General features: G+C 41.3%; 1 protein-coding gene and 1 long non-coding RNA gene across 3 annotated transcripts in view; one reads left to right on the top strand and one right to left on the bottom strand.

The window, feature by feature from the left end:
• The window catches only part of LOC109577789 (uncharacterized), a 37,568-nt gene extending 21,855 nt beyond the window's left edge, over positions 1-15,713 (bottom strand). Inside the window, exon 1 of one of the 2 annotated variants that reach the window (XR_002183590.2) lies at positions 15,442-15,713. This is a non-coding gene — a long non-coding RNA (uncharacterized lncRNA). The remainder of the gene's footprint in view (positions 1-15,441) is intronic. The other variant, XR_011563818.1, reaches the window with a different exon arrangement.
• The window catches only part of THOC1 (THO complex subunit 1), a 37,117-nt gene continuing 24,761 nt past the window's right edge, over positions 15,120-27,475 (top strand). Inside the window, exons 1-7 of the mRNA XM_019986623.2 lie at positions 15,120-15,272; positions 17,724-17,797; positions 17,892-17,952; positions 19,169-19,235; positions 23,306-23,424; positions 23,864-23,912; positions 24,321-24,416. Of these exons, the coding sequence (XP_019842182.1) occupies positions 15,219-15,272; positions 17,724-17,797; positions 17,892-17,952; positions 19,169-19,235; positions 23,306-23,424; positions 23,864-23,912; positions 24,321-24,416 (520 nt within the window). The 5' untranslated portion in view covers positions 15,120-15,218. The remainder of the gene's footprint in view (positions 15,273-17,723; positions 17,798-17,891; positions 17,953-19,168; positions 19,236-23,305; positions 23,425-23,863; positions 23,913-24,320; positions 24,417-27,475) is intronic.

Here is a 27,475-nt window from a genome sequence, read left to right as displayed (position 1 = left end):
ATCTATTTCTGCTTTATTGACTATACCAAAGGCTTTGACTGCATGGACCACAACAAACTCTGGAAAATTCTTCAAGAGATGGGAATACCAGACCACCTGACCTGCCTCTTGAGAAATCTGTATGCAGGTCAGAAGGCAACAGTTAGAACTGGACATGGAACAACAGACTGGTTCTAAACAGGAAAAGGAGTACGTCAAGGCTGTACATTGTCACCCTGCTTATTTAACTTCTATGCAGAGTACATCATGAGAAACGCTGGGCTGGAAGAAGCACAAGCTGGAATCAAGATTTCCAGGAGAAATATCAATAACCTCAGATATGCAGATAACACCACCCTTATGGCAGAAAGTGAAGAAGAACTAAAGAGCCTCTTGATGAAAGTGAAAAAGGAGAGTGAAAAAAGCTGGCTTAAAACTCAACATTCAAAAAACTAAGATCATGGTATCTGGTCCCACCACTTCATAGGAAATATATGGGGAAACAGTGGAAACAGTGGCTGACTTTATTTTTGGGGGCTCCAAAATCGCTGCAGATGGTGACTGCAGCCAAGAAATTAAAAGATGCTTGCTCCTTGGAAGAAAAGTTATGACCAACCTAAACAGCATATTAAAAAGCAGAGACATTGCTTTGCCAACAAAGGCCCATTTAGTCAAAGCTATGTTTTTTCCAGTAGTCATGCACGGATGTGAGAGTTGGACTATAAAGAAAGCTAAGCGCCAAAGAATTGATGCTTTTGAACTGTAGTGTTAGAGAAGACTCTTGAGAATCCCTTGGACTGCAAGGAGATCAAAGCAGTCCATCCTAAAGGAAATTAGTCTTGAATATTCACTGGAAGGACTGATGTTGAAGCTGAAACTCCAAACTCCAAACTTTGGCCACCTGATGTGAATAACTGACTCAGTGAAAAAGACCCTGATGCTGAGAAAGATTGAAGGCAGGAGGAGAAGGGATGACAGAGGATGAGAAGGTTGGATGGCATCAGCGACTCAATGGAGATGAGTTTGAGTAAACTCCGGGAGTTGGCAATAAACAGGGAGGCCTGGCATGGTGCAGTCCATGGGTCACAAAGAGTCGGACACGAATGAGCGACTGAACTGAACTGAAGGACAGATTGAAATTGAAATCATTTGACCACTAAGTGGATGGTCTGGTCTCCCCACGGTTCACTGTATATCTACATCCACAAGATGAGACATCTTATCTGCCTTGTGGCTGAAAGCTACCTCTCAAGTGGGGGTTCTCTAGTGGACATTAGTGTGAGATACAAAGATACACACTGTGCCCACAACCATAAGTTCAGCCTCATGCCTCTTCCCCAGATTTCGTTACCAAGCCCTCTGGGTTCCAGTCAACTCCTCCAGGCTTTCACTATGTTGGAGCAACCCTACTCCTTCCAATTTGGTTCCCTCTGGGGCCTGACCAAGCAGATGAGCCATTCACTCTTGTCCAAGAATTCGTATCAACCTGTATCTCAGGCTGCTTTTCCTTCTTTATAAAAAGAGCCTTTATAAGGCCCCTCTGAGTAGAGCTACAACATGGCCCCACTCCAGTCAGCACCAAGATCGTGTGATCTTTCTCTCCACTGTGCTGGTAATGGATAGTAGGTAGCCGGTTAACTTTCCCACTGTGGTAGGTTCAGGGCAGAGATGTGAAATGAATGAGGCTCTTTAGCAGTAACGTCTGTGCTTTTCCTTGGTGCCCCATCTGCCAAACCAGGGAGTTGTGCCGGGCTAGAGAATACATAGATTATCCCATAAAGTCTTCACCCAGTGGGTGGTCAGTACTACTCTAGTGACCGCTAGAACATGACACCCTTTATAGAGCAATTCAGAAAAATATCTGTGTGCCAACTCCTACTCTGTCCAGTTTTAGAGGGCACACTTGACGCTGTGGCTGTTATTACTGGTTTGAATGCCACTGCTATAGAAAAATGAAAAAAACCACAACTTGGTTTGGGCCAATCCTGGTTCACAAATTGTGTTCCAGCACCCGAGGGATTGGCATTTCTAGGAGAATCAAAAAATTAAGAATCTGCGAGAGGTCTGCCTTGTGTGGATTTTTCCAGGGACTTAGAAGTTAACTGGATGTTTCAAAGTATTGAGTGACTAATTTTCCGTCCTTTTTTCTCAGATCTCACACGGTAAGCATTTATTTCCTGAAAACCTGCCAAAAGAGTCACTTTTTTTTTCATAGTTCCAATAGTATTTTTAAAATGTAAAATGAAGTCCTGATAGCAAAAATGATCAATGTAGACCCTTGAATCTACCCACAGCAACTTAAGAAGTATTGCCTTCTTTTGGTTTCAGGTTTGGGGAGTTTAAAAGAGAGAGAGAAAGAAACAAATTTTCAAAAGTTTCTGAAGTGCTTATTTTTCGCCGAGATTCAGGCTTGCTTATTGGATAAGAATGGTTGATTCAGGACAGTTGGCATCTGCAGGTAAAAATGTGCCTACGATTTGTTTTTAGTTGTGTTACTGCGCCTTCCAAGCCAAGGTTGCAGGTTGGCAGTGTCCTGAAGGAGGGAGAGAACTGGACAGCACCCATGCCTCCCATTAGGGAGGCCTCCAGACAGAGCCTGGAGCAGGACCATGCTGGGACTGACCCAAGCCAGGCCTTCCTGTGCTGCCCAGAATCAGCAGCACCCTCAAAACCAATCTTCACTCGTGCCCACTGTGGATAGAACAGTCTCAGAGCATTTACAGGTTTGCTAAATGGGTGATTGTACTCTGTCAAACCCATAGTGTAGGTTGGAAGTTGGTGATCAAATACTACAGGAACTACCCGCTGGCTTTGCCATTTAGTGGAGGCGTGGGCTTTTCATTCTAGAAAGTGCTGATTGACAGGAAGGCATATTGTCTCAAGAAACAGATGTACAGTTAACCTGGAATTTTACATCTTCCCCAAATACAATAAACCTTGTTTTCAATGAAACCAGTTAAGTGCCTTGTGTATTATGAAATTCCTTTGATGAATAAGTCAGATTATTTACGGACTGTTGGAAGACCAATCTTTCACTGTACAAACTGCCGATGGATCATTTGGGAAAGGAGCCAAAGGGTCAGGAAGAGCTCTTTATCACACTAATGCACAAAGACACACAGAGCGTGACCCAGATATAAAAAGGGAGCCAGCGCACTGCTAGTAGATGCCATTCATGGCTGAGCAGAGGAGACTGCCTGGAAGCTCTGACAACAAAGAAAATGGTGGAGGAGAAAGGAGGGGCGGGAAACACTCCCCAGGGTGAAACACAATAGGGAGACCAGGAGGATCTGGGCAGGGTCTGGCCTCAGTAGAAAAACAAGATATAAGAGGATCCCATGGGGAACTTCTCTGGTGGTCCAGTGGCCGGGACTCTGAGCTCCCCGTGCAGGGGCCCCAGGTTCAATCCCTGGTCAGGGAACTGTATCCCACCTGCCACAACTAAGCATTTTTATGCTGCAATTAAAAATTCCATGGGCTGCAATGAAGACCCAGTGCAGCCAAATAAATAAATTAAAAATATTTTCTTACAAAAGGACCCCATTTTTCTAGTTTCTTCCCCATCCTCTCCCTCCTGGAGGTTCGAATCCAACTAGGCAACATATTTGATTGCAACTATCTACCCTTTCCATGCATTTCATCATGGTTAGAGTTAAGAGTATATTAATTTGGATGACACTAGCTCCTATCATAAACAGCCCCTCAAAAAATATATATAATGGCTCAAGGACCATAAACGTTTCGTTCTTTCCCATAATTTAGCATAAAGGAGATATCGTTTGGCAGCTCTCTTCCACAAGGCAATTGAGGAACCCAGGCTGCAAACATGTGGCTGTGTCATTTCCTAGGGCCCTCTTCTGCATTGAGACACTGAAAGGGGGACAAATATGAAGAGGGCACTTAAAACCCCTGCTTCTTAAAACTCTAGCTTGAAAGTGATAGGCAAGACTTCTCACTAACCATTGGTTAGAACTTCACTGCATTGTATGCTTGCTTGCAAGGGTGTAAGAAATATAGTGTATGTAGCTGTCTGCCTAAAGGAAAAAAATGGATATTTTTGATGAATGGCTAACCATCTGCTTGGAAGCAGGTAAACCTTTTATCCATTTTTGCAGGAATGCCTTCTGCTGTGCATTGTAGAGTTGAAGTGAAGTGAAGTGAAGTGAGGTTGCTTAGTCATGTCCGACTCTTTGCAACTCCATGGACTGTATAGCCCACCAGGCTCCTTAGCCCATGGGATTTTCCAGGCATGAATACTGGAGTGGGTTGCCATTTCCTTCTCCAGGGGATCTTCCCAACCCAGGGATCAAACCCAGGTCTCCCGCATTGTAGGCAGACGCTTTACCGTCTGAGCTACTGGAGAAGTCTTAAAACCCATCAAAAACATTGTAGGGTTAGTAGCAAGCAAACATTAATGAAACAAAGGGGTGTCTGAGTGACTGCTGAGATTAGAGTAACAATAACTTTCAGTAAGTCTGTGCCAGATTCCTCATCTGTAAAAGTACACAAAACTTTGAGGATCAAATAAGATAATGTGTAAATAACTTAGAAAGGTGCACATGTAAGCTCTCAATAAGTTTATAGTTATTATTACTCTGATCTCAGTTGTCTCTTATTAATGTCATTTGGAAGTATTGCTGCTATTTAATTCATATATTTGCTTTTAGTCCTGTAGTTACATAAACATCATATACATGAGATGTTTATATTTAGTTTTATGTTTGTTCGCTTAAGAGACATAAAATAATTTTAATCATCACAAGGGGTCTGTGGAAATGTTATCCTTTTTTTAAAAAAGGGGTTTATTCATTTAAATTTGGGAACCTTGTAGCAGAATTAGGCTTGATGCTATTCACATCTCAGCTTCCCCACTTAACCACCAGTTTATTCAGTCTTTGCTGGTCCCTACCTCCCTCTCTGTGAAATGGGCATAAAACCAACACATCACAGTCACTGTGCTGGGAATTATGCACAGTGTCAGATAATTATGTCAGATGACGCGTGTGACAGGCTTGTCTAACGCTTAGCATATCCCCAGTAAATACAAATTCCCTTCCCTGTCTCACATTTTCAAATTGAGTGAAAGAAAGAAATTACTTGAAATGTAAAACTAACAATTCTTTAAAGAATTCCTTCCTTTTAAGAAAATGGAACCATAATTTACCTGGACATTTCCAGAGTCTCATCAGCTAGAATACTGTTCAAGATGCAATTTAAAAAAAAAAAGAGGAAGGAGCCATTGCAAAATAGGAAAGGCAATGCTCGTATTACAAATGTATGTGAAAGTCTAGCTCCCTGTTTTTGAGAAAGAAATGAAAAGGAATGTTGGAGATACACTCCCTTGAGGTTTTCACATAGCACGCTCAGAATAGCAGTAAGCTACCTGATGGAAAGGATTTTAAGAAAGGAGCATTGCTTCTCCTGGTTTGCCCATTCTGAGCACCCAAGTCCTTCCTGTAGTTTAGGTTGGAATTGTTTTCCTTCACTTTGAAAGCCTTTTTGGTTCCTATATTTGCAAAGGCTCGGAGTTCATTTCAGGTCTAACCTTCAAATACAGCCGCCCATTTTATCTCTTCATCTGGGTAATATTTTTCTATTCTTTTAGTCCTACAGGTCCATCTGGGGAGCTCCCTCTTGAAACTTCAGTTACTGCTCAATCAGTACTCTCCTAGTGATTATATCCCAGTGTCAAAGGAAATGAACTTATTTTATTCCCTATTTTGAACCCACTTCATGGTCGGGGTTCAGGCTAAAAATGGATTTCCACACGTTCTTTTCTGCAGAACCAGAGTGCTGCATGACATTAGCAGTCACCTCCCAAATCCTCTCACACATACACGTTGAGAAAAACTACTCTGTGACTCAGAGTGGGGGCCATGAATACAGTCGAACACATCAGGATGGGTCAGCCACAGCAGTGATGACTAATCACTGAATCTTAAACAAGAAGGATCAGATCAGTTAGAGCGGGAGAGAAAGGCATTCCGGAAGAAGCAAAAATGTATGCAAAAGTTATTAGACACAAAAGGAACTGAGAGTAGCTTTGGCTGCAAAGTATGTTGTTAGAAGGCAAGGCAAAACAAAAGAAATACAACATATAATTATGACTCTGGAGTCAAATGCACTTAACCTCAAATTCTACTTGTGTAAAGAATTTTTGAAATTCTCTGAGTCTTGGCTTTCTCATTTGTATAGATTTCTTAAAAAGTAAGGAATCAATGAGCTCATGTATATAAAGCATAAAAACATGATGGCAAAAGAAAACAATGTATGCTTAGCATATGGTAACTTATATGAACATGAATATGTGTGCGTGCTCAGTCGCTCAGTGGTGTCTGACTCTTTGCGACCCCATGGACTGTAGCCCACCAGGTTCCTCTGTCCATGGGATTCTCTAGGCAAGAAATACAGGAGTGGGTAGCCATTTCTTCCTCCAGGGAATCTTCCTGACCCAGGATTAAACTTGCATCTCCTGGGTTGGCAGGCAGATTCTGACCACTGAGCCACCAGGGAAGCCCAAATATGAATACATTAATATATGAAGCTGATGGGTTGGGCATGGACATACTATGAATAGTTTTAAATGCGGAGCTTAATCCAATGAGGTCTTGAAAGCTATTTGGAGCCATTGAAGGAATGGACTGATCAGATTTCTATTTTCATTAATGCAGATACTCAAGTGAAAAGCAGTGTGCTAATCATCGTGGGACACGTTTGAATACAAATACTATCTTCGACTCCCAGTCTCTGCTTCACTGCCACCAACTGCTGAGGATTTAGTGTGGGTCTGGTGCTGACTTCAAAACAGGAAACTCTTCCCTACTTTCCATTTACAAAGTGGGAGGAAGGAAGCTAGAGTTGGGCAAAGAAAGATTGTAGTGCAAAGTCTAACCAGAACCAGCCTAGCCCCAAGGGCAAAGTGCTTCATTTTCCTCCAAGAGTTATGAATAAAAATAGCACATGCTACAGTGAAGGTCACAAAACCTCATGAAATAGTCATGACTTAGTAATTCCCCTTGATGTAGATCTTTTTCATTTCTTTTTGAAATTGACATACACAGCTATTAGAGGAACTCCTTAAGAGAAAAAACACCAACAAAGTCCAGCTGAGTCTTCCTGATTCCTGCAGCCTGGATGGAGCTGTCAAGTTGCTCAAAATTAAGGAAAAGGAAGTGTTCTAACACAGCATAAAACGTACATACACACCATTTTTTCTGTAGTAATAACTGACTTACAATTTGCATTGACTAAAGAAGTTAAAGGCCAGCACCAGAATGCACTTTAGATAGCTGCTGCTGCTGCTGCTGCTGCTGCTAAGTCGCTTCAGTTGTGTTCGACTCCATGCAACCCCATAGACGGCAGCCCACCAGGCTCCCCCGTCCCAGGGATTCTCCAGGCAAGAACACTTAAACACATCTGAATACAAAAATTTCTCGTCTCTTCCTTTTTAGAGGAGATATTTCCGTGCAAATGCTGACCTCTTGTGGTAAGAACCAGTTACTTCAAAGAGGGTTTCATTCCAAAGGAATTTAAGATAATTTGTGTTATCATAGATAACAGAGTTTTGCCAAGAGAGTCCACTGGTCATAGCAAACACCCTCTTCCAACAAAACAAGCGATGACTCTACACATGGACATCATGAGATGGCCAATACCGAAATCAGATAGATTATATTCTTTGCAGTCAAAGATGGAGAAGCTATAAACAGTCAGTAAAAACAAGACCGAGAGCTGACAGTGGCTCAGATCATTAATTCCTTATTGCAAAACACAGACTTAAACTGAAGAAAGTAGGGAAAGCCACTAGGCCATTTAGTATGACCTAAATCAAACCCTTTACCATAGAAGTGACAAATAGATTCAAGGGATTAGGTCTGATAGGCAGAGTGACTACGGACAGAGGTTCGTGACATTGTACATGAAGCCGTGATCAAAACCATCCCCAAGAAAAAGAAATTCAAAAGGCAAAATGGTTGTCTGAGGAGGCCTTACAAATAGCTGAGAAAAGAAGAGAAGAGATAAGCAAAGGAGAAAAAAAAAGATATACCTATCTGAATGCAGAGTTCCAAAGAATAGCAAGGAGAGATAAAAAAGCCTTCCTCAGTGATCAGTGCAAAGAAACAGGAAAACAGGAAAACAACAGAATGGGAAAGAGATCTCTTCAAGAAAATTAGAGCTACCAAGGGAACATTTCATGCAAAGATGGACACGATAAAGGACAGAAATGGTATGGACCTAACAGAAGCAGAAGATATTAAGAAGAGGTGGCAAGAATACATAGAAGAACTGTACAAAAAAGATCGTCCCGACCCAGATAATCATGATGGTGTGATCACTCACCTAGAGCCAGACATCCTGGAATGTGAAGTCAAGTGGGCCTTAGAAAGCATCACTATGAACAAAGCTAGTGGAGATGATGGAATTCCAGTTGAGCTATTTCAAATCCTGAAAGATGACGCTGTGAAAGTGCTACACTCAATATGCCAGCAAATTTGAAAAACTCAGCAGTGGCCACAGGACTGGAAAAGGTTAGTTTTCATTCCAATCCCAAAGAAAGGCAATGCCAAAGAATGCTCAAACTACCACACAATTGCTCTCATCTCACACGCTAGTAAAGTGATGCTTAAAATTCTCCAAGCCAGGCTTCAGCAGTATGTGAATCGTGAACTACCTGATGTTCAAGCTGGTTTTAGAAAAGGCAGAGGAACCAGAGATCAAATTTCCAACATCCGCTGGATCATGGAAAAAGCAAGAGAGTTACAGAAAAACATCTATTTCTGCTTTATGACTATGCTAAAGCCTTTGACTGTATAGACCACAATATTTTGATTTCAGAATTTCATAAAAATTCTGAAAGAAATGGGAATACCAGATCACCTAACCTGCCTCTTGAGAAACCTGTATGCAGGTCAGGAAGCAACAGTTAGAACTGGACATGGAACAACAGACTGGTTCCAAATAGGAAAAGGAGTATGTCAAGGCTGTATATTGTCACCCTGCTTATTTAACTTCTATGCAGAGTACATCATGAGAAACGCTGTGCTGGAAGAAGCACAAGCTGGAATCAAGATTGCCAGGAGAAGTATCAATAACCTCAGATATGCAGATGACACCACCCTATGGCAGAAAGTAAAGAACTAAAGAGCCTCTTGATGAAAGTGAAAGAGGAGAGTGAAAAAGTTACCTTAAAACTCAACATTCAGAAAACTAAGATCATGGCATCTGGTCCCATCACTTCATGGCAAATAGATGGGGAAACAGTAGAAACAGTGTTAGACTTTATTTTTGGGGGTTCAAAATCACTGCAGATGGTGACTGCAGCCATGAAATTAAAAGACGCTTACTCCTTGGAAGGAAAGTTATGACCAACCTAGATAGCATATTCAAGAGCAGAGACATTACTTTGTCAACAAAGGTCCGTCTAGTCAAGGCGATAGTTTTCCAATAGTCATGTATGGATGTGAGAGTTTGACTATAAAGAAGTCTGAGCACCGAAGAATTGATGCTTTTGAACTGTGGTGTTGGAGAAGACTCTTGAGAGTCCCTTGGACTGCAAGGAGATCCAACCAGTCCATCCTAAAGGAGATCAGTCCTGGGTGTTCATTGGAAGGACTGATGTTGCAGCTGAAACTCCAATATTTTGGCCACCTGATGCGAAGAGCTGACTGATTTGAAAAGATCCTGATGCTAGGAAAGATTGAGGGCAGGAGAATGGGACAACAGAGGATAAGATGGTTGGATGGCATCACTGACTCGATGGACATGGGTTTGGGTGGACTCCGGGAGTTGGTGATGGACAGGGAGGCCTGGCGTGCTGCGGTTCATGGGGTCGCAAAGAGTCGGACACGACTGAGTGACTGAAATGAACAATGAAGGAGACCTGGGTTCAATAAGTAAAACATGATCACTTCAACAAAAGAGATTTATTCACGCTGCAACAAATACATTTAGCTCTTTCATTTTCTTTGCCTTAAAAACTCAGCAAGTGAGTATTTTAAAATTTATTCAGCAATTCATTGATTGACACTCTGTTTCCAATCCTGTGGCATTACCAGCAGTACCAAAATATGTGCACATGTCTCTTTATTTGCACGTATAAGAAATCCTTTTGTGTTTATACCTAGAGTAGAATTATAGGATTGAAGGGTATTAAATCTTCAACCTTACTAAAATGCCAATTCATTTCCAAAATGGTTGCAACAGATTCCATTTCCATCAGCTGAGTACAGGTGCCCAACCTCCTCACCAACATGCATTAAACTTTTAAGCTCATGCCAATGTCATAGATGAGAAAACAATATCACAGTATTGTTTATGCATTTCCCTGATTGCTCAGGAAGCTAAGCATCTTTTCATATTTCCCCTCTGTATGAATTTCCTGTTTTTGTCTTCTGCCATTGTAACTTGAGTTGGTTTTTAAAAGTGTATGCTGCTGCTGCTGCTGCTAAGTCACTTCAGTTGTGTTGGACTCTGTGCGACCCCATAGAAAGCAGCCCACCAGGCTCCCGTCCCTGGGATTCTCCAGGCAAGAACACTGGAGTGGGTTGCCATTTCCTTCTCCAATGCATGAAAGTGAAAAGTGAAAGAGAAGTCGCTCAGTCGTGTCCGACTCCTAGAGACCCCATGGACTGCAGCCTTCCAGGCTCCTCCGTCCATGGGATTTTCCAGGCAAGAGTACTGGAGTGGGGTGCCATTGCCTTCTCCATTAAAAGTGTATAGTGTGAGGTAAAGGTTTGATTTCACTCCTCTGCACATGGATGTCCAGTATTCCTAATGCAATTTTTAATTTTTTTTGGCCACACCATGTGGCAAAAGGGATCCTAGTTTCCCAGCCAGGAATCAAACCTGCATCTCCTGCATTGGAAGTGTGGAGTCTTAACCACAGGACCAAAGAAGTCCTCCCAACATCATTTATTGAAGAGACTATCCTATCCTCATTGTGTGTTCTGAGCACTCTTATTGAAGATATGTTGGCCACATATAAAATATATGACCATATATTTATTTGGGGGCTCTCTATTCTGTTCCATTGGTCTACACATCTGTTCTTATGCCAGCACCACATTATTTTGATTACTGTAGTGTGTAATTTTTTTTTTAAATCAGGAAGTGATACTTTCAGTTTTATCCTTTCTCAAGACTGCTTTGGCTATTTGAAGTTTTATACAGTTATGTACTAACTGTTTATACAACTGTGCACTAACATAGGAGGAAAAAGAGGTGCCCGATTAAATTAAAGAGTTTATGCATTATTGGATGTCTGCCTTTGGAATGGTATTATTACATATGCAGAAAACTTACGCTATGAACGACAATATGATCCTTACCCTTCTCTAAATATAAGGAATAATTTATGAGACATTAACTAGGTCCATAGCTTTGTAAAGATTTATGGGTTAAGATTCAAGAAAAATACAAGCTTTGGGATTAAAGTTAGCGGTTCAAATTCCAAACAGCTTTCTCTAGACACATGACCCAGGACAGACAAGCCTGTTATGTACAATGTCGTGCTAAGGAGGAGGAATAATACAAGAAAAGTGTCTGGCTCATAGGAGGTACTCAATAAAACTTGACTATTACTTACGGACACTATAACAGTGTAAAGAGCTCAAAAATCCTAATCAAAACCCATGGGTAGTCTCATTTGGCCAGTTACCTCTATCAGGAACCCTATCTCTTTGAGTTTGCTTCCTCATGTGTAAAATGAGCATAATAGCTGTGTTACTCACCTTAAAATATCATTTAGAGGATCAAATGTCTTACGTTAAGTGCTTGGGAATTAGAAGGCATTTTTACCATCTAAATGCTAAAACGTTTCTCTGGTAGTGATTTTTGATGAGTATCTTTTAAAATTGCATTGCCTACTTCCTTGTCTTATTGCCAGCTCCTCAAAACAGCAATTAATCTATATTATTTTGTTCATTCAAATGTAGAGTTACTATTCATTCAAGAAACACTGTCCACTGCCTATAGAGAGCACAGGTGCCAGCAAATGTGATTTAAAAAAAAAAAACAATTCTAAGTCTTTGGCTAATTTAAATTCTAGACTTTGATGGATGCATCAACAAACTCAAGCTCTTCTCCCATTTGGATTTTTGTAAAAAAAAAAAAAAAAAAAAATATATATATATATATATATATATATAAAATTTACCTCTTGCGTAAAGTTTATTTACTTTGCAAGGAGAGATAAGAAAGCCTTCCTCAGCGATCAATGCAAAGAAATAGAGGAAAACAACAGAATGGGAAAGACTAGAGATCTCTTCTAGAAAATCAGAGATATCTAGGGAACATTTCATGCAAAGATGGGCTCGATAAAGGACAGAAATGGTATGGACCTAACAGAAGCAGAAGATATTAAGAAGAGGTGGCAAGAATACACACAGAAGAACTGTTCAAAAAAGATCGTCACGACCCAGATAATCACGATGGTGTGATCACTCACCTAGAGCCAGACATCCTGGAATGTGAAGTCAAGTAGGCCTTAGAAAGCATCACTACGAACAAAGCTCGTGGAGATGATGGAATTCCAGTTGAGCTATTTCAATTCCTGAAAGATGATGCTGTGAAAGTGCTGCACTCAGTATGCCAGCAAATTTGGAAAACTCAGCAGTGGCCACAGGACTGGGAAAGGTCAGTTTTCATTCCAATCCCAAAGAAAGGCAATGCCAAAGAATGCTCAAACTACTGCACAATTGCACTCATCTCACATGCTAGTAAAGTAATGCTCAAAATTCTCCAAGCCAGGCTTCAGCAATATGTGAACTGTGAACTTCCAGATGTTCAAGCTGGTTTTAGAAAAGGCAGAGGAACCAGAGATCAAATTGCCAACATCCACTGGGTCATTGAGATAGCAAGAGAGTTACAGAAAAACATCTACTTCTACTTTATTGACTATGCTAAAGCCTTTGACTGTGTGGATCACAATAAACTGTGGGAAATTCTGAAAGAGATGGGAATACCAGACCACCAGACCACCTGACCTGCCTCTTGAGAAACCTATATGCAGGTCAGGAAGCAACAGTTAGAACTGGACATGGAACAACAGACTGGTTCCAAATCCGGAAAGGAGTGCGTCAAGGCTGTATATTGTCACCCTGCTTATTTAACTTCTATGCAGAGTACATCATGAGAAACGCTGTGCTGGAAGAAGCACAAGCTAGAATCAAGATTGCCGGGAGAAATATCAATAACCTCAGATATGCAGATGACACCACCCTTATGGCAGAAAGTGAAGAGGAACTAAAAAGCCTCTTGATGAAAGTGAAAGAGGAGAGTGAAAAAGTTGACTTAAAGCTCAACATTCAGAAAACTAAGATCATGGCATCTGGTCCCATCACTTCATGGGAAATAGATGGGGAAACAGTGGAAAGTGGCTGACTTTATTTTTTTGGGCTCCAAAATCACTGCAGATGGTGATTGCAGCCATGAAATTAAAAGACGCTTACTCCTTGGAAGGAAAGTTATGACCAACCTAGATAGCATATTAAAAAGCAGAGACATTGCTTTGCCAACAAAGGTCCGTCTAGTTAAGGCTATATTTTTTCCAGTGGTCATGTATGGATGTGAGAGTTGGACTGTGAAGAAGGCTGAGCGCCGAAGAATTGATGCTTTTGAACTGTGGTGTTGGAGAAGACTCTTGAGAGTCCCTTGGACTGCAAGGAGATCCAACCAGTCCATCCTAAAGGAGATCAGTCCTGGGTCTTCATTGGAAGGACCGATACTGAAGCTGAAACTCCAATACTTTGGCCACCTCATGTGAAGAGTTGACTCATTGGAAAAGACTCTGATGCTGGGAGGGATTGGGGGCAGGAGGAGAAGGGGACGACAGAGATGGCTGAATGGCATCACCAACTCCATGGACATGAATTTGGGTAAACTCCGGGAGTTGGTGAGGAGAAGGGGACGACAGAGATAGCTGAATGGCATCACCAACTCCATGGACATGAGTTTGGGTAAACTCCAGGAGTTGGTGATGGACAGCGGGGCCTGGCGTGCTGGGATTCGTGGGGTCGCAAAGAGTTGGACACGACTGAGCGACTGAACTGAACTGAACAATCATCCATAATACGATAACAATCCGATTACATCAGTTACCTATTAAGTCAGTTAATACCAGTTGATTTGGGCAATTTGGCAACGTACGTTGTACAATCAAACCTGAATGATTTTATTCTGAAAAAACCTGCAACGCTCCAGGTAGCCATCACTGTTCACAATTCCCACTTAGGGACAAGACTACGCAAAGTTATATTTTTGTTAGCGTCCCGTACTCTCGCTGGATATCCACGAAGGGAACCAGGTAAAGCGCGCCAGGCTTTCATTTAGGAACACGCGCAGGTGGGTAAGAGCTGGTAGCAGGTGTTTGGGTCAGTGCTTCTTTCCCCACCGCATAATTCCAACGGAAAGACGACTGCCCCTTGGCTTCTTATTGGCCAAGTGAGCGGAGACGAGGGAGGAACCGGGCAGAAGACTAGGTCTTGCAACAGGTGCCTTAACCCTGGGACTTGGCGCCACTGGCTATCCAATCAGTGCCGAGTACTGCGTTCCTCCACAATCTTCCTCGTTCAGTAGAGCCCTCTATCTGCCAGCAAAATGAACGAATCCCCACACATTACATTGCTACACAAGCCACGCTTGCATTCATGACTTCACGCTCCTCAACAGCTCAGGGATACAAGCGTTATTTTTATTTCTCAGAAAGTGGAACTGCACCTGAGCTACAGGGCCCGTGACCTTCGAGGCAGAGGCGCGAATCCGGAGGTGGGACCACTCGTTCGGGAAGAAGGACTTTGAACCGACGGCCACTGCCGTCACCTCCCCAGCCCGGAGCTCCCGGATAAGCCGCCTGACTTGGATTCTCAGACGGCTACCACCTTCCCTTGCGGCCCATCGAGCCGTAACCAGCCGCCATTCACCCGACTTCCCAAACCAGGAGAACGCCGGCCAACAGCCCGAGCGTCCCGGCTTGTAACCCGTAGCGTGTACAGGGCGAGGCCGCGCATCTGCAGTCACCCATGGGTTGTTACCCACGAACCCGGATCGGGCGTTGAGTGGCTAACCCTGGCTCCCAAACGCCCTCCCGACCTCCGTCACAGGGAAGCTCCCTAACACCACCGGACCCGCCCCTGCGCCCACAAGCCGCTCTAGCCGCGCACGGAGCCGGCACTCTCGTTGCTCCCGCCCTGACGTCATCAGCGGGCGCCGCGACGAAGTGGCGGGCACGCGCAGCCAAGAAGATGTCTCCGACGCCGCCGCTCTTCAGTTTGCCCGAAGCGCGGACGCGGTTTACTGTGAGTTGCGGAACGGTGGGCGCGGCCCCGGCCCAACGCTATTTGTTGCTCTCCTCTCCCTGAAATTACTTGAATTTTGCACTGGGGTAAACCGGGGACAGAGGCGTTACGCCGCGGCGACGGGTTCCCGGCCCCGTCGTGGGCTGGGGAGGCGGCAAAGGCGCTTTACCTGCCTCTTCCAAGAGTCCTCTGCGGTCCGCCTCCTCCTTTCCGCCGGCGGGTCCCGGAGCCCTGCGCCCTTCGTGGAGGGCTCACCCGCAGACTACCTCCGTTTGGGTCCTGCTCCTCTGCGGTGCTCGCTTAGCCAGGCGGGTGTTTCCAGAATTGGCAGGGGGCTGCTCTAGAGGGAAGGCGGGACTGGTTTTAGTCCAGAGAACCGGCTTCCGCCCCGCCTCCTAACTGCCAGGTGGCTCTTCTCGCCGCTTATTCATCACCCTTTAACTCTTTGTATCTCACTCCTTAGAGATCGATGAGGACGGTCCTAAGTGGGGCGAGGCAAATTGATCAGCTTGGGAAGGGTTGTCATCTGTCATTTTATTCTTCCGCCTTGGGGAACAGTAATTTAAGCATTTGGGGGAAACACTTTACAGGGCTTTTTGATGTTAGCTTATTTAACTCAGAATAGCCCTGTGAAGTAGGGTGTTTAATTATCCGCAGTAGACGAGATAGAAACTGAGACAGCCCGCCCCCCAGCCCCCGCCTTTGTTGTTGTTCAGTCGCTAAGTCGTGTCCGACCCTTTGCAACCTCATGGACTGCAGCGTGCCAGTCTTTCCTGTCCTTCACCATGTCCTGGAGATTGCTCAAACTCATGTCCATTGAGTCAGTGATGCCACCCAACCATCTCATCCTCTGTCACCCACTTCTTCTGCCTTCAGTCTTGCCCAGCATCAGGGTCTTTTCCAGTGAGTCGGCTCTTCGCATCAGGTGGCCAAAGTTTGGAGCTTCAGTATCAGTCCTTCCAAAGAATATTTAGGGTTGATTTCCTTTAGGATTGACGGCTTTGATCTCCTTGCAGTCCAAGGGACTCTCCGGAGTCTTCTCCAGCACCACAGTTCGAAAACATAAAAGTTAAATGATTTGCTTCACTGTTTTTTCTGACTTCAGACTCAGTATTCTTCTTATGTTGCCCATTACCAAATGAAGAACCGTGTTCTAAGTCGTTTGACTGGATTCGTCCCTACTTTTCTATAATTCTGCGAGGAGAAACTGTTAGGTGTGTCCAAGGTCATATCAGTCCTGGAAGGGACCATTTAATAGGAGATCATCTAGCCCAATGCTTCTTAAGATTGAGCATGGGTTGGGATCACCTGGGGATCTTGTTAAATGAGATTCTGGTTCGGTAGGAATGGGGCCTGAGATTCTGCATTTCTAACAAGTTCTCAGGTGATGCCACTGCTGCTGGTGGTAATAAGGACCCACAACAACCCATATATGTAACTGGTGAGGAGAATGAAGTACAGAGACAAAGGGTATGCTCTGGATTACGGACTTCCTGGGTGGTGCAGTGGTAAAGAATCCGCCTGCCAGTGCAGGAGGCAAAGGAGATGTGGGTTCATTGCCTGGGTGGGGACGATCCCCTGGAGGAGGGAATGGCAGCCTACTCCAGTATTCTTGCCAGGAGAATCCCATGGACAGAGGGGCCTGGTGGGGTACAGTCCATGGGGTCACGAAAAGTCGGACACCACTGAGCTTGCACGCACCAAGATTACGCAGCCTACTCACAGAGTCAGGAATAGACCATTTCCTGTATAAATGTAACTCCTGTGATGTGACAAGATGATTTGCCAAGTGTATGTGAATTTTCACAGAGTGAATGACTTGGCAGTATTTTTCTTTTTCAGTTACGACTACTTTGTGACAGTCAGCAGGTTTAGTACTTTAAGACATCAGTGTTTACTTGATGTCAGGGACTGTGCTGTGCAAGCTGCCTAGGGGAGGTGGGACTTTCCTTGGGTCTTGAAGAGTGGATAGAATTTACATGAGCATATGGGAAGAACAATGTGCGTGGATACACTAGAGTGAACTTGATAGAAAATGATGGAAAAATGGCTAGAGCCTAGTGGAGAGTATGTGTTTGGGGTTACTGGGAAGGTTGGATAGATTGAGCGGGATAACATTATTAAGGACCTTTAGAGGAAGCTGTGAAACAAAACCTGTAAATAGGGGGCCACTTAAGAGATTTTTTTTTAAAGCAGAATGAATAGCATATTTAAAGGAAAGGTAGGCGGGAAAACCTGGAATGAGAAAACTGAGCTTGGACGCTCTCAACAAGCTTCAAGTGATGAGTAAGTAGCATTTGAATGAGAACTACTGCTGAAATGACTGACAGGTAATTTTTCTCAGGTATAAACATTTTTTAGTTAGACATACAATTAATGAGTGATATGTTTTTCAGTGAACAAAAAATCCTTCAACTTATGTGCTTTTTTTTTTTTTTTTTTTTCTTCTAGAAATCTACGAGAGAGGCCCTGAACAGCAAAAATATCAAGCCCTTGTTGAATACCTTTAGCCAGTTACCTGGCAGGTAAGGCGTTAATATCCATGACATGGGCTCATTGAAATCTTTATACTTAACCCTGAGCTGTTTTAAAAATGCAGGTGTTTTTTGTTTTTAATAGTGAAAATGAAAAAAAATGTACCCTTGACCAGGCTTTTAGAGGTGTTCTAGAAGAAGAAATTGTAAGTATGTTTTTCCTTTATTTATTGTTAAAATTTTGCTGGCAGATTAGTAAATATTATTTTTTAATTGGCTTTTATTCTTAGAATATTTAACCATGACTATTTTTTTTCTGGAGGGAACTACTTAGTCTGTGAAACCTAACTTGGTCATAGTCCGCATAGGAGTTACATCATGAATAAGGGTTTTGATAGCATAGGTGCAATTTAAGAGTTTGGTTTAATAAATTAGCAGAGCCCTCTGCCGTTGAATATGTATAAGAAAAGTTGGCATGAGGTCTTCCTGAGCAAGAACTAGAACTTGAAGATGGGCCCTGTCTTTGCTGTATAAACAGCGACACATCCTGGAGTGGATGAGAGGTCTAGTCCAAGGATGTTCAGCACGTATTCCAGGCCCTCGTTTTCCTTATCAGCATCCTCCTTCTCAGTTAGTAATAGATAACAGGAGCCCATCCAACTTTAGTACAGAAATTTAAACGTGAAAAATCTGACTTTGTGTACCATTAGTGGAGCACTCAAAGGAAAGGAAAAGTTCCAACAGTTTATTCTTCATTTAGCAAAGCTTGGATCCCAAGAAGCTAGATTCTTTTCCAGTAGCCATAAAACTGTCCCTTTCTTTAGGACAGTTCTGAATTCATTCTTTCTTCTTCAGACCTAGTCACCTGTTGTCAGGCATTGGGCAAGGTTACCTTGCTTTTTTGGGCCTCAATTTCATTTGTAAGAGAGGAAACACCATTTTTACAGGGTTGCATAAAACGGCACTTAATAAACACTCAATAAATGCTGGTTTTTATGATACTATCACACCTAAGCATCATCTCTCTTCTATTATTAATAAAACCCTTCCCAGACATACTGATGCACTAGTACAGTTAATCCCCCTGGCCCAGTCTTTTGTCTGGTGCCTTTGAGTGACTTAATGGCCTCAGCGCATCTGTGCTTGATTAGCTTACAGGCTTAATCATGCTAATATAACCATCTTCCCAAGACTCTTGGATTTTAAGTGAATCACCTGCTGCTTATTTATTTAATATACTTCTATAGTTAGGGCTCTTATCATTCATTTGTAAAATATTCTTAGTAATTTTATCCTCTGTGAGAAATATCCTTATCCAATGTTTGTGATAATCAATTTAATGTCAGAGGGTATGTTTTTCTTATTATCAAATTAGTCTAAATTCTGGTTCCTAAATTAAGTTGTTTTTTCCTTTGTTGGTAGATAAATCATTCATCATGTGAAAACGTTTTAGCTATTATTTCTCTTGCTATTGGGGGAGTAACTGAAGGTAAGTATGGTTTGGTTTGGTTTTAAAGTGATCCTAGACTTGACATGCTTTATTGAAAACGTATTCTCTCCATACCTCTCTACCTAGTTGATTTTGTTCATTTTTCAAATTCTGCCTACCTACCCCCATTGCCAAGAAGTCCCACTGAAATCAGCTCCCAGTTATTTCTTGTCACTAGTATACACTGCACACTTTGACATTTCTTTGTTCTCCACTTACTTCGTTCATCCAGTGCCTATTTATTGAGCATCTACTATGTGCCTGGTACTGAGCTAGGACTTGGAGATTCAGTGGTGGATAAAACATATTCCCTGCCTATAAGGAACCTAGTGGTTCAGGGAGAAAACACATGTAAATGTCTTATTGGGGGTAATTGAAGTGGGAATGAAGTATAGTTGAAGTGATTCTTTAAACTTCAGAGTCTGAAGGATCCAGGATGGGCTAGAAAGAAAACTGTAACATAGGAGCTGGGGTGTAAGAGCTGTAAAAAAAAAAAAACGAGCAGAATGGGGAGAGGATGATGAGAACCATGAGGAAAGAAGCAGGAGGGTAAGTTAGGATCATTTGTAAAGGGCTTTGTATGCTGTACTAAAGAGTACCTGTGGGAAAGGCATGGGATGGGGAGAAACTGCTGGCAGGAAAACTGGGCAGACATTGGTTTAGATGGGCCAGGGGTAGTAGGAGGTAGTTTCAGCAGACTTTTAAAAAGTGACTAATACACAGTAGTAGCTCATTAAATATTTGCATAAAGAAGCAATGAAAAAGTAGCTCATCGGTACTCTTTTTTAATTAGTCTCGTTAAAATATTCCTTTGATTTATTCATATAATTTATGTGAAAAGTGCCTTTTAATCTGTAAAGCACTATTCACATTTATTATTTTGGTACTTATTCCTACAAAAAAACTGAAACATACAAGTTAAAAGTTATCTTCCAGTATAGCCGCAAACAATTTTGTGAACTTAAGTAGTTCATAAATTTTGGCTTTAGAAGTTAAACTTATATGAAATGCTTATTCATCATTCATTTATTAAGCATATTCTAACGAGTACTGCAATGGAGTGTTCCTTGCCAGTTCCTGTCAAACAGTTTGCAGCATCTACTTCATTCATTGATTATCCTGATATGATACTCTTGTAAACTGGTAATGTTTTTAATGCTTCAGTCAGTCCAGTTCAGTCACTCAGTCATGTCCAACTCTTTGCAACCCTATGGACTGCAGCACGCCAGGCCTCCCTGTCCATTGCCAACTCCTGGAGCTTGCTCAAACTCATGTCCATCGAGTCGGTGATGCCATCCTACCATCTCATCCTCTGGCATCCCCTTCTCCTCCCGCCTTCAATCTTTCCCAGCATCAGGGTCTTTTCCAATGGCTCAGTTCTTCGCATCAGGTGGCCAAAGTACTGGAGTTTCAGCATCAGTGCTTCCAATGAATATTCAGGACTGATCTCCTTTAGGATGGACTGGTTGGATCTCCTTGCAGTCCAAGGGACTCTCAAGAGTCTTCTCCAACACCACAGTTCAAAAACATTAATTCTTCGGTGCTCAGCTTTCTTTATGGACTCTCACGTCCATGCATGACTACTGAAAAAACCATAGCTTTGACTAGACGGACCTTTGTTGGCAAATACTTGAAGTTATACAAAGTCTGTGTTTAAAGCTTTTACTTTATTTGAGAAAGATACGGACTTAAGAACTCAGTTAAGCCATGAATAAAAGTTTAAATAACCTTTTTATTTTAATTTTATGGGAAAAATTTCTTCTTGAGACCAATATGATTGTATTGTTTATTATGTGACAGATTTTCAAATTGTCCATAAACATGTTTTGTTAAACTCAACTTGGCAGATAATTTATTGAGCTTCTGTTATGTCAGACTCTCCACTGGTGAAAACCTTCAAAAATGCCTACCTTTAAAAAGCTCATAGTCTACATAACAAAAATTAACAGTTTGGATATAAGTACTATAATTTATGTACAGTGTGCTTTTAGAAGCAGAGATGTAGTAGCCTGCACAAAAATACCAGAAGCATTTTTTAGATGCAGTATGTACTATATGCTTTGAAAGACTAAGTAGGAATTTACCATGTGATAGAGAAGAAGTCTATTTAGGCAGAAAACGTAAACAGAACCATGCAGGCTTGAACATAGCAAGGTGTTTGGGAACTCAGGAGGGGGTGTCTGTGGCCAAGGTTAAGATGAAGCTCAGAGGGCAGCACAGAGGCTGGGACACGGATTGTGACATTGTTGGGGAATCATGTTATAACCCAGCTCATCAGAATCACCAGTGAAGCTCCATTTTTAAATGAGATTGCCAGGCTTTCACTCAGTTTTACTGAATCTTTGAGAGAGGAATCTAGGTAATTTTCTTAAGTTCTGTAATGATTAAATGTGTGTTATTTTGCCAAATTATACTTCAGCTGAGGGCAGAGAGTATGTCTCTAGTCTCTTAGGTATACAGGACACAAAGTATCACAACTTAGTTAAAGGACTTGGAGGTCATCTGGTTCAGTCTTGTCTCTGGCCTGTCCTGTCTCCCCTCAGTAACATCCTGGACAGGGGTCCTCTACTCCCGTTGATGAAGCTCACCATTTGATTTCTGTTAGCTGGTTCTGATGATCAGATTTCCTTTGCATTGAGTTGAACTTTGCTGCTTTATGCCTCACTGGTTCTAGGCAGTATCCCTCATACTACATTCCAGCTAAGATCTTTCCAGTGCAGCGCAGAGCTGGAAATACTACTTCCTGTTTCTGAACTACTGTGTTAATGCAGTATTAGCACCCCACTCCAGTACTCTTGCCTGGAAAATCCCATGGATGGAGGAGCCTGGAAGGCTGCAGTCCATGGGGTCGCAAAGAGTCCGACACGACTGAGCGACTTCACTTTCACTTTTCACTTTCATACATTGGAGAAGGAAATGGCAACCCACTCCAGCATTCTTGCCTGGAGAATCCCAGGGACGGGGGAGCCTGGTGGGCTGCCGTCTATGGGGTCGCACAGAGTCGGACACGACTGAAGCGACTTAGCAGTAGCAGTAGCAGGGGCTAATAGTGCCCCTAGATACTTTTTTTACATATCATGCTGAAGTGGCTACTTTTCCTAAACCCTTAACAAGTATTAGTATCTGTTACCGAAAAATAGAAGGAAGAATGAGCAGGGAAATAAAAGCATTTTTAACTAGCCTAGATGACCTTAAAGTCTTTAGTTTATTGCTTTAGTAAGATTGAATTTAGACATAACTTTTTATTTTACCAATTTTCCTTTGAAACAACAGTATATTTTAAAAGTATAGTAAGAACTGAAATTAGTATCAAACCTTTTTATTATCTTTTTTGAACTAGATCTTTTCAAATGACAAAGACAGTTTAAATTTAGCATTATTACAGAACATTTGGAAATGAGGAAAAGGGAAAATACTAGTCCCAGTTCTTCTACTTTAAAAAACTACCGTTTATTTTGGTATATAATTTTAGCTTCTCTAGTCTTTTTAATAGATTTTATTGTTACAACTATAATATCCATACAGTTCTGAACTCTGCCTTTTTCACTTGACATTAAATCATAAGCATTTTCCAAGTTATTATAGTCATCATAACCATCGTTTTTAATTGGTTGCATTATATTCTTTTGAATAGCTTAGTGGTGAAGAAAACAGACTGGAGCCAGACTGCCTGGGTTAGTATCCCAGCTGTACCGCTTACTGGCTCTATGATCTTGGGCAACTTATTTAACTTCCCTGTGTCTCAGTTTTCCCATTCTGTAAACTGGAGATAATGTTCCCCACCTCATAGGGTTATGAGGATTACACGTGTTAGTGTATGTGAGGCACTTTCTGTGCCTGACATATAGTAAGTGCTCTAGAAGGATTATCAAGGATGCCACATACCAAAACTTAAATAAACTTAAGTATATCTTCCTTGGGGACTTTTAGGTTGCTTCTGTTTCTTGCCTTTCACAGCCTTGTTAGGATTGACAAAGTGTACCTTTAAGATTATCTTCAAAATTTTTTGCATGAGCTCTCTTTCTCAGCCGTATTTTAAACTTTTAAATTGGCTTGTGCTCCACTTGAAGGTATTTGTACGGCATCTACACCTTTTGTATTGTTGGGAGATGTTTTGGACTGTCTTCCTTTGGATCAGTGTGACACAATATTCACTTTTGTGGAAAGAAATGTTGCTACTTGGAAATCAGTAAGTGCCTTAGTTTCTTTTTCTACTAACTTTAGCTTTCTGTAGATCCAGAGTTCTGAGGGTAGTTTGTTTTGTTTGTGGCTTTTATTTCTGACCTTGCTGATGGCTAAAAAGTTTGTCTTTATGAGAATTATATGTTCTGCTCTCTTGGAAAAGCCAAGTAAGAGTCACATGGAGAAAAAAATGACAGTACAAAATTTGAGTAGAAACAGTTACCTTGAAAACACACACTTTTACATGTTTTAAAAGTTACTTAGAATCGTATTTGTTATATGTTTGAAAATATTTCATTAAAAAATGTCATTTGCTTGGAAGAAGTGAAAGCGGCATAGTAGATTCAGCACACATTAGTGTTCTTTAAAATCTTACTTCCTGTGACTTACTATTGAAGAATGTGCAGCAATGTCAGAACAACTAATAATTTCTGTCTTAATTTCAGAATACATTCTATTCTGCTGGGAAGAATTATTTACTACGTATGTGCAATGGTAAGTGAGCACTAAATGATTGGTTTTTAAGAAGGTAATATGGCCAGGAAACCAGGTGGTTGAATTAAACACAGGTGATAAAATTTTTTTTAAGTAGATTGTATTTTCATTTTAAAATAGCAGTCTGATTTATTAAAACTGATCATTTGCTTTAAATTTATCTATTCCTGTTCTAGGTATAAACTTAATGAAAACCAAAAAGTTGAGTGAAGTTTATCTTGCCCATGTTAAACTCATTTTATTTTTAATTTTCTAGTCCTTTTTTTTGTGACAAAAAATAGTTTCTACCCCCATTTTGAGAACTACTGCTTTAGGAAAATACTTTTGAACTGGTTAAGACATTTGGATATATTGTAATAAATATAGAATGATCTCTTCTGTGTAACCTTTGTTTCCATTTGTTGTTAGATCTCCTACGAAGATTATCAAAATCCCAGAATACAGTCTTCTGTGGACGAATTCAACTCTTTTTGGCCAGGCTTTTCCCTTTATCTGAGAAATCAGGTGAGCTTTGGTACATAAGTTGCTTTGCAGGAAAATTTTTACCTGTTTTTCATGGACTAGAATATACCATGATGATTAAAAAAAAAAAAGATTCTAAAAAGTTGAAAGATAGCATAGGAAATTGTCACTTGTTTTTCATTTACTTGTAAATAGTTGTACCTATTCCAGTGCATAATACAGGTAACACTCAAATAAAGCCATTGATTCTTCAAGTTCAAAGTTTATTAATAATAATGTACAGTTGAATCACATTGAAATATGTAGACATGAATCATGTTTTTATTTCATTTCGTAATACTTGCCAATTTTTCTGCTTCCATTTTCTTCTTCAATCACTGCTGTTTAGCCTCATTTACTTTTGTTCATTTCTGATATCATTGTGAAATATAACAGTAGTATGAAAAGTGCATAAAGTAAGCATATAGTGTAATAATTATAAAGCGTATAGTTGGGTAACCACTGTTCAGGTCCAAAAGTGAAGCATGGCCGTTCTCTCGAGCCCTCCACAGTCTGTTTAGATATGCCAGATTTTAACTGTCTATCTGCCTCAGTCACCCCTTCCTTGCTGCTGTTGCTGCTAAGTCGCTTCAGTCGTATCCGACTCTGTGCGACCCCATAGATGGCAGCCCACCAGGCTCCCCCGTCCCTGGGATTCTCCAGGCAAGAACACTGGAGTGGGTTGCCATTTCCTTCTCCAATGCATGAAGTGAAAAGTGAAATTGAAGTCGCTCAGTCATGTCTGAGTCTTAGCAACCCCATGGACTGCAGCCTGCCAGGCTCCTTCGTCCATGGGATTTTCCAGGCAAGAGTACTGGAGTGGGGTGCCATTGCCTTCTCCAACCCCTTCCTTAATACCAGGCTAATCTACCACCTACTTCACATGTTGTAAGGATTAAATGAGTTAAAATATGTGAAGAGCTTACATCAGTGCCTGCTTGTGGTAAGACCTATAGTGTGTGTTAGCAGTGGCAAAATCACCTGTGACTTTATTTTTGTCCTGCTGTATCTCTGCTTTTTTTCTTTCCTCTTATTTAAATGTGGTCAGGATTAATTTCAATTTACCAGTGTATTTACAACTTGTATTTCTGATCCTCTATCTGTGACTATTTTCTCCTTTTAGACTTTTCTTTAGTGCAAATTTTGTTTTGTCTGAAAATCTTTATTTCTTTACTCTTGAAGAATGGTTGAAGATTAGATAGAATAGTTGAAGTATAGAGATTGTAGGTTGGCACTGGATATAGGATTTCATTTAGTGGAAGGTCATCATTACTTTGCCTGTGTCTTCTAGAGAGGAGTCAGATGTCAGTCTAACTCCTTTGAAGCTAATCTAGTTTTGTTTTGTTTTGTTTTTCTCTCTTTGCTCTTGAAATTTTCTTTTTCTTTGAATTTTTGTTCTTTTGTTTGTGGGGTTTTTGGTTTTTCAGTTTTATATAATGTGTCTAAGCATGGATTTTTAAAATTTATCATTCTTCAGATTTGTGGGCATCTTGAGTTTGTGCATTGGTTATCCTTCATCCACTTTGTAAAAATTTAAACTGATATTTCTTCAGCTATTGTGTATGCTGCTTTCTCTTTATGGAACTCTAGTTAACATTCTGTACCTTGTCTGTCTCTTACACTTTCTACATTTTTCATCTGTCTCTCTTTCCATCACATTCTGCGTGATTTCTCTAGAAATGTTTTCTAGTTTACTACTTCTCTGTTCATCTATGAAGAATCTGCTGCAAAATGAGTTCTTAATTTCCATAATTGTACATTTCATTTCTAGAAAGTCTTTAAGTCTGCTGTGTCACTTTTTAGTTTCTTATTCCCTGTTTTCAAGCTTGTTTTTTAGTTGTCTCACCAGGGTAAGCGTTGTTACTTCTACTTATGTGTCTGATAATACCAGTGTCTTAAGTCTTTGCGGCTGTTTGTCACGCACACTTGTGCCTGCTTCTCACTCGTGGTGTCTTATCTCTGTGTGTGTTTCTGGTTAGCGTTTGATGTTATGTTTGAGAAGGTATTTGAAGGAATAGTTTGGAGGCCTGGGTTAGATACTTTTCTCCAGAAAGGGTTTTCATGACCCGCCAGGCACCTTAGAAGGTACTATGACTAGTGTAAGCTTACCTTCATCCAGCCCAGCTCAAGGTCTGTGATTGCTCAGGTCGAGAAGACTTGGCACTGGGCTGCAGTTTGGTTCATCCCTACCCGAGGACGTAGTCCTGTATGTCCCAGCCTAGAAGATGGTTGGGGTAGGATTTATTAGATTCCACACCTTCCTTGGACTCAGATTTATTTTTAACATCCTCACTTCAGGAAGCTACTAAAAGAGTGGCTCAGTTTTGCAACTGATTCTTCCTGTTTGACAGACAGAAATGGCTTTGAGTGCTGACGCTGCATTGCTTATCTTTCTTGCCTTCTTGGTTTTTGCCATATATTCCTCACTGAATGTTAGCTCTTTACAGTTTTTAAGAAAAACCAATTTTTCTATTTCATTGCCTAAAACAGTGCTGTGAACCGGGTTTATGCTCTGTAAGAATTTATAGAATTAATGTAATTGATCCAAGTTTGTAGTTGTCCATAGTGAGAGGATTAATCTGAATTGTTAATTAGCTGGTTAATTATTAGCCTTCTGTTACTGGAAGCTCAACTTTTTCTATTTTTTAACAGCTTTACTGAGATGTGAATTCACATACCATACAATTCTCCATTGAAAATGTGCAGTTTTCTGTTTTTTAGTATATTCACAGGGTTGTGCAGTCATCACTGCAGCTGATTTTAGAACATTTCTCCTCCTATAGGAGCCCTGTGCCCGCTGTCATTCTGCACTTACCCCCATCCCTGCCTTTCTCCCAGGCCCCGAAGAATAGGTCATCTACTTACTCATCTCAGGATTTTTCCTATTCTAGACATCTTAAAAAATGCAATAATACAATATGTGGTCTTTTGTGACTGGCTTTTTTAACTTAGCATCTTCAAGGTTCATCTGTGTCGTATGTATCAGTAGCTGATTCTTTTTACAACTGAATGATACTCTCTGTATGGATAGACTGCAGTTTGTTCATCCATTTATCAGTTAA

This window comes from Bos indicus, chromosome 24 (genome assembly GCF_029378745.1).
Source record: "Bos indicus isolate NIAB-ARS_2022 breed Sahiwal x Tharparkar chromosome 24, NIAB-ARS_B.indTharparkar_mat_pri_1.0, whole genome shotgun sequence".
NCBI lineage: Eukaryota > Metazoa > Chordata > Mammalia > Artiodactyla > Bovidae > Bos > Bos indicus.
The sequence above is the reverse complement of the archived record's forward strand: the minus strand, read 5'-3'. Positions and strand labels throughout refer to the sequence as shown.